The sequence below is a fragment of the Ctenopharyngodon idella genome, chromosome 22 (assembly GCF_019924925.1).
Source record: "Ctenopharyngodon idella isolate HZGC_01 chromosome 22, HZGC01, whole genome shotgun sequence".
Taxonomy (NCBI): domain Eukaryota; kingdom Metazoa; phylum Chordata; class Actinopteri; order Cypriniformes; family Xenocyprididae; genus Ctenopharyngodon; species Ctenopharyngodon idella.
In genome coordinates, this window is record NC_067241.1 from 17,068,437 (window position 1) to 17,075,869 (window position 7,433).

Below are 7,433 nucleotides of genomic sequence, written 5' to 3' on the forward strand. Positions count from 1 at the left end.
AACTGCTCTGGAGTAAAATTGTATATATGTATGAAGGCCTCTTAGACGAGTAACATTGGTAACACATTATTAATGTCATATTAGTTAGCGTTAGTTAATGCTAATGAGCAATATGCATCTTTTTAACGTTCAACAAAGGTTTATTGTTAGTTCATATCAGCTCAAGTCTATTTAATAATATTTCCTCTATAACTTTTGATTTAAATAATGCAGAAATTTACATTGCTAAAATTTTTCATTGATAGTTCATGTTACAAAACAAAAGGAACCTTCCCAGCTAATAAAAATATGTTCTATGAACGTTTTGTTTACGTTATTAAAACGTTATTTATGAATGTTCTCTGATTATTCACGTTAAAGGAACGTTCCATTTTGCAAACATTATGAAGACGTTACCTTTGAATGTTTTTGGACGTTCTGAAACAAGTAGTAACATTAAAAAAACGGTCCTGCTGTAACGTTTCTGAAAAAAAAAAAAATGCTCCATGAACGATGTATAAATAATGTTTTTGTCCCAATAGCATTAATGGAACGAACGTTCCATTAATGCTACTGGAAGAACGTTTGTTCCTAACTTTAAGAGAACCTTGCCAGAACGTTCTGAGAATGTTCCCTGTTAGCTGGAATGTTAGCGTAACATTTAATTGCGTGTTTTTGTTCCTACACACACCCACTTTGATAATTTAATTTGTGCACATATAATAATCCATAATCAACAACAATGTTCCAAATCTTGATAATTTTCCTGCTTGTTTTGTTTGTCATGTTGTTGTTGTGTCTGTGGTTTGAGTTTGTGTGCTTGTTCTGACAGAAGTGTTTAGTTTCTGTGTATTTGTTGTGATGTTTTGTGCGTGTTGTGTTCAGCTCAGTGTCTGTACTTTCATGTACTTGTGTGTATTCATGCATTAACGGTAATGGGAAGAGAGAGTTGATCTTGTGGCTTGAGCAAGTGTGTGTGTATTTATAGTGTCTGGACAGTGACAGCTGACACACACACACACTCACACACACAGCGTCCTTTCTGCCAGAACTCAATCTGTGCCAGACATATTTATGAATGAATTCATGAGCGCTGATGTTTGTTTTGTGTCTCAGGTGCAGATGTCTCATAACAGACCTCCGGCCTCCATATCAGATCCTCAGGATGAGGATAAGATGATGGAGATTTTCACACAGCAGCTTCTGTTCCTGCAAGAGAAAGCCAGTGAGACTATTACACACACACACTCACTCACACACGCACACACACACTTGTTTGGCTGTCTTTGTAAGGACATTCATTGATACACTGCATTCCCTAACATTAACCATCACAACTAAGTGTCTAACCCGAACACAAACCTTAAAGGAATAGTTCACCCAAAAATGAAAATTATCCCATTATTCAGACACAATCAGAGTTACAGTGCCACTTGAAAGTTTGTGAACCCCTTGCAGAATCTGTGAAAATGTGAAAAATTTTAACAAAATAAAAGAGATAATACAAAATGCATGTTATTTTTTATTTAGTACTGTCCTGAGTAAGATATTTTACATAAAAGATGTTTAAATATAATCAACAAGACAAAAAAAATAGCTGAATTTATTAAAATAACCCCATTCAAAAGTTTGTGAACCATTGATTCTTAATACCGTGTCATTACCTGGATGATCCACGACTGTTTTTTTGTTTTGTGATGGTTGTTCATGAGTCTCTTGTTTGTTCTGAGCAGTTAAACTGAGCTCTGTTCTTCAGAAAAATCCTCCAGGTCCTGCAGATTCTTCAGATTTCAAGCATCTTTTGCGTATTTGAACCCTTTACAACAGTGACTGAATGATTTTGAGATCCATCTTTTCACACTGAGGACAACTGAGGGACTCAAACACAACTATTAAAAAAGGTTCAAACATTCACTGATGCTCCAGAAGGAAACACGATGCATTAAGAGCCGGGGGGTGAAAACTTTTTGAATTTGAATATCAAGGTAAATTGTACTTAATTTGTCTCCGGGAAACATGGAAGTATCTTCTGTTGCTTCTGAAGGGCAGTACTAAATGAAAAAAAATTGATATTTAAATGAAATAAGAGAAATTTGATCATGAACAACCATCACAAAACAAACAAACAGTCGTAGATCATCCAGGTAACCACACACAGTATTAAGAATCAAGGGTTCACAAACTTTTGAACAGGGTCATTTTAATAAATTCAGCTATTTTTTTGTCTTGTGGATTATATGTAAGCAACTTTTATGTAAAATATCTTACTCAGGACAGTACTAAATAAAAAATAACATGCATTTTGTATTATCTCTGTTATTTTGTTAAAATTTTTCACAGATTCTGCAAGGGACTCACAAACTTTCAAGTATTAAAAATATCCTGGCTCTTCCAAGCTTTATAATGGGAGTGAATGGGGGTCGAGATTTTGAAGCCCAAAAAAGCGCATCTATCCATCATAGAAGCAATCCACATGACTCCAGGGCCTTCTGAAATGAAGCGATGGGTTTTTGTAAGAAAAATATCCGTATTAAATATCCACATCCATATCAGAAGGCCTTTATTAACCCCTGGAGCCGTGTGGATTACTTTTATGATGGATGGATGCGCTTTTTTGGGCTTCAAAATCTCGACCCCCATTCACTCCCATTATAAAGCTTGGAAGATTATTTAATATACTCTGATTGTGTTTGTCTGAAAGAATAAAGTCATATACATTTAGGATGGCTTGAGGGTGAGTAAATCACGGGATAATTTTCATTTTTGGGTGAACTATCCCTTTAACCTCCAAGCTAACAGGAAACGCTCTCAGAACTTTAGCTAACGTTCTTGCAAGGTGCTCTCAAAGTTATGTTGCACATGTTTATTTTTAATATGTTTGTGTTTTTTATGTTTATTTGTGTAGTGCTGCAGGCGTCAGTGAGGGAAGAGAAGAAACTGCTTGTTGAAAATGCCAAACTGAAGAAAGACATCGATGATCTGAAGAAAAACCTGCAGGAAACACAGAAGAGGAAAGCAGGTACTTAAAATCCACACAAATCCATTCGTTTCTTGATAAAAACAAATTATTGTGGAACATCACACAGATGTAGATATGCAGTAGCACACACATGTAGATGCGTGTGTGTGTGTGTGTGTTTCAGTGAAGCTGCATCAGGAGCGAGTTCTGACGGCATCAATCGCATCTAAATCGGCCCTGCTGGGGGACACGGACCCTCCATCGGAAACGGCCCCGTCGTCCCGATCAGAGACGAGCGCCACACACTCTCGTCATGAGGGGAGACGCAGGAGAGACAGGAGAGGTGAGTCTGACCAAACCCTGGAGTCATTCTCAAGAAAACAAGACCGTTTGTGTGGAATATTTTATCATTTCATTTGAAGACCGCACTGCTGAACTTTTAAAGGAATCATATTTTAGGTGTTTGCAACAGCAAAGTTCGATTCCCAGTGAATGCATGAACTGGTCAAATGTAAACCTTGAATGCAATGCTTGTTTACGCCACGGAATTAAAAAAAGAAATTTTAAGTAATTGTGTCTATATCTAATTTTTTTTTTCCTCACAATTGCGAGTTTATATCACAATTCTGACTTTTTTCTCACAATTGAGTTCACATCTCACAGTTGTTTTTTCTCGCAATTGCGTGTTTATGAATCACAATTATTTTTTTCCTCACAATTTTTTTTCTCAAGTTTATATCACAATTTTGACTTTTTTTTCTCGCAATTGCGAATTTATATCGCACAATGTTTTTTTTTTTTGGTGCAAAAGTTCATATTCTAATTTTAATTCTCAATTGCAAGTTTATATCTCAAAATTGGCTTTTTTTCTCTCAAAATTGCGAGTTTATATCATTTTTTTTTTCTTGCAGTTGCAAGTTTATATCTAATTTTGACTATTTCTCAATTGTAAGTTTATCTCAGAAATCTGACTTTTTTCTAAATTGCGAGTTTATATATCACAAATTTCTCACAATTCTGACTTTTCCCGCAATTGCAAATTTATATGGTAAGTTTATATCTTGCAATTCTAACTTTCTTTTTTCTCTGAATTGTTAGATATAAACTTGCAATTGCAGGGGGGGAGAAAGTTGCAATTGCGAGGGGGAAAAAAGTCAGAATCGTGAGATAAGAAGTCGCAATTACCTTTTTCTTTTTTATTCCATGGCGTAAACAAGCTTCCATAGCAAATCGCTTTGGATAACTGCCAAATGCATAAATGTAAATGCAGCCATCACAGACACAGAGAACTCAATACTCAGATTAGTGATCAGTGAGGATTCTTCATCTACTTCCAGTTCTAACTATTAGCTTACAAGCTTGTATTTACTAACCCTAAAGCACCACCTTACAGTAAGTTTGACATTATATAGTTATAATTTGGATCGATATCTGAGTAAACATTGGTGGTTTTGTTCATGTTGGTTGTTGTTTTGTTTTTTGTGGCAGTATTATACATGAATCATTTCAAATCATCCTGTTCTGTTTCAGAGATTCATTTCTAATAAGAGATTTGTGCATCACATGTGTGTCTCAGGAGCAGGTGCGGACACGGCGCTTCCGAAGACTTCTGAGTGTGTTCTGATGCGAGAACAGAAACCCGACGTGTCCCGCCTGGACCTGCGGGTCGCTCGGATTCTGGACGTCCGGAAACATCCTGATTCAGCGTCACTGTACGTCCAGGAGGTGGAGTTAGGAGAACCCGCCCCCAGAACCGTGGTCAGCGGACTGACCGATCACACGCCTCCGGAACAGGTTAAAAACACCACGAACATTTTACAGTTTTTTACTTTTGTTCAATTTAATGCATCCTTGCTGAATAAAAGTATTAATTTCTTTAAAAAAGAAATAATAATAATACGGACCCTATACTTTTGAACGGCTCCATGCAATTTTTTAATGGTCAAGTCATTGTGTATTGTGTTTGTGTGCAGTTGGTCGGCTGTCTGGTGGTTTTGTTGTGTAACGTGCGGCCAGTGAAGGTACGAGGTGTTCAGTCGCAGGCCCGCCTCCTCTGCGCTGTCAATCAAGAGAGGATGGAACCCTTGACTCCACCCACTGGTGCTCAGCCAGGCGACAGAATCACTTTCCAGAGTTTCCCCGGTAAGAGCTGCTCATCATGAACCGCTCATAAACTGCCGTCAGAGTTTGTAACGGACTCTGTTTGTGATGTGCAGGTGAACCAGAGAAAGAGTTGAATCCCAAACAGCGGATCTGGGAGCGATTACTGCCCGACCTGTGCACAGATGCGAAGGGCGTGGCCACGTATAAGGGCGTGGCGTTTGAAGTCCGTGGGAAGGGCCTCTGCCGGGCCCCGAGCATCAGCAACGGCGGGATCAAATAAAAATGAAAGCTCTGTCATTCATGATCAAAATCACACCAATAAATTATTAAAATCCACCAAAAGCCTCAGTGTTCTGCATTTACATGTTTAACAGTTAACTCGATATTTGATATATTGTATATAATAATTTAATATATAATATATATATTTTATAATATCTATCACATTTGAAAATATGCTCATAAGCTCATCAAGATGGTAATCCTGTCATTCATGATCAAAATCTCACCAATAATAAACGATTAAAAAACACAATAGATCTGGGCTGTCAGGCTCCAAAATTACAAAAAACACCATAAACTTATGTTATAAGAATACTTTCTTTGTATAAAGCTGAGGTCTCTCATCACGAGAGAAAACAGCAGAAATGTGGCAGTAACTAGTCAAAAGATCATGAGGTTGTTTATTAAAGCAGTCAGTGGCCAGTGCGCCCTCTACCGGCCAACAGCAGATCAGACAGACCTACACACGTCTGCATCAGCATCTTCATCCTTACCTTTAGAGTTATTTCAGTTAAACTCAATAAGTCAACAGATAAATAAACATTTTGGACATATAGAGAGGATATGCACATGACATCACTGTCGGCCGGAGCGACTGCGGTCACGCCCAGCGTTGGTTTTCAGCGTGAATGGCGCGAAAAACACATCTAAAACGGGAAAGAGTTTTGCGATTGACTGTACAGATCGATTTGACAAGAAATCTGAGGTATATTTTTAAAGACTGCCGAGAACTACAGAAAAGAGAAGCAAATGGATCACTGTAATTCACAGAAATTGCATTATATCTTATATATATTGTTATATTGTGTTGACAACTTATCAATTAAATATTTAGCATCTTATATTCTGCATAACTGGATGTTTTTAAATAAACACTGACAAAAACTATTCAAGTTTTAGGGCTGGACGATATGACGATATATATATATAATCAGGTCGAAATCAGGCACGATTCCTTGCTGCATGTCGATATCCATGGATTACTGGATCTTTAGTAAGTTGTAAGCAGGGATGGGCAGTATTTATGATACATGTATTTCAAATACAAAATAGTATTTTGTAATTTGTATTTGATAGGGTTGATGAAAATGGCTTTGTATTTTGTATCAAAATACTTTAGTGTTTTGTATTTTTGTAGTTTTAAAATACTGTAAAATACTTTATATAGCCCCCTATATTTATGATTAACAATCAAATGATTAATTAGTTAGGAACTAGTTGCTATGAATACAGGTGCCATCAGTTATCTTATGAATGACTTGTTTGTCATTGAGTCAGTGTTGCTGATGCAAAGTAGGCCCTTCGTTACCAAACACCAAGTAAATAAATTATGAGTCATTTGCAAACTGTTGAACATTAAACTGTGGGTTACTTTAAAACTAACCTTCATTTGGGAGATCACAGGGATATGTGAATATTAGATCTGTTAAAGCCACAGTATGTAAATTTTCGCCGCTAGATGTCGCTTATCCTTGATTTCATGGAATCATGGGATGTGTTGTCTTCACGTCTACAGCCAGGACGGGACTCGTCAGAAATTGTTCATGGATGAGAGTATTAACATTACTGTAGTATGAAGCAGAGCAGGGCCGAGTGATGTTGGAGTTGAACGAGACCGCTGGAGCGATTGCTAATAAGTGACGAACACGACACACGTCTCGAAAGCAGCGGAATTTTTATTATGCCACTGTCGCTGCTTCGGCTTTTTCGGTCTAGCGTATGTAACGAAGCACTGTTTATCATATTAGATGTATTTGACTTGAGCGTTGTTATAATGCTACTCTGCATTCGCTCGGCGGCTGCTATGAGACACTTGTTGCACACTCCAGATCGATATTAGTCATGGTAAAACTTGGTACTCGTTGTAAATCAAGAAAACGAAATTTAAACAAGAAGCTATATAACATGATTCGTTTTCAGTCGATGAATGAATCCAAACAGTTCCTCATCTGTCTAATAAAACATAATACATAAAACAAAAGTATTTTTAAAATACAAAAATACAGTAGTTTATTTTGATACATGCTGTATTTTGTAGTTTATTTTGATACACTTAAAATTAAGGTAATTGGTATTTTATTTTAAAATACATTTTGATGTATTTTTGCCC

General features: G+C 36.9%; 1 protein-coding gene across 2 annotated transcripts in view; it reads left to right on the forward strand.

The window, feature by feature from the left end:
• The window catches only part of aimp1b (aminoacyl tRNA synthetase complex interacting multifunctional protein 1b), a 7,536-nt gene extending 2,153 nt beyond the window's left edge, over positions 1-5,383 (forward strand). Inside the window, exons 2-7 of one of the 2 annotated variants that reach the window (XM_051881354.1) lie at positions 1,096-1,204; positions 2,885-2,998; positions 3,123-3,281; positions 4,521-4,732; positions 4,912-5,080; positions 5,155-5,383. In XM_051881354.1, the coding sequence (XP_051737314.1) occupies positions 1,102-1,204; positions 2,885-2,998; positions 3,123-3,281; positions 4,521-4,732; positions 4,912-5,080; positions 5,155-5,321 (924 nt within the window). In that variant the 5' untranslated portion in view covers positions 1,096-1,101 and the 3' untranslated portion in view covers positions 5,322-5,383. Of the gene's footprint in view, positions 1-1,095; positions 1,205-2,884; positions 2,999-3,122; positions 3,282-4,514; positions 4,733-4,911; positions 5,081-5,154 lie in introns of both variants that reach the window. The other variant, XM_051881353.1, reaches the window with a different exon arrangement.
• The last annotated feature ends 2,050 nt before the right edge of the window (positions 5,384-7,433 follow it).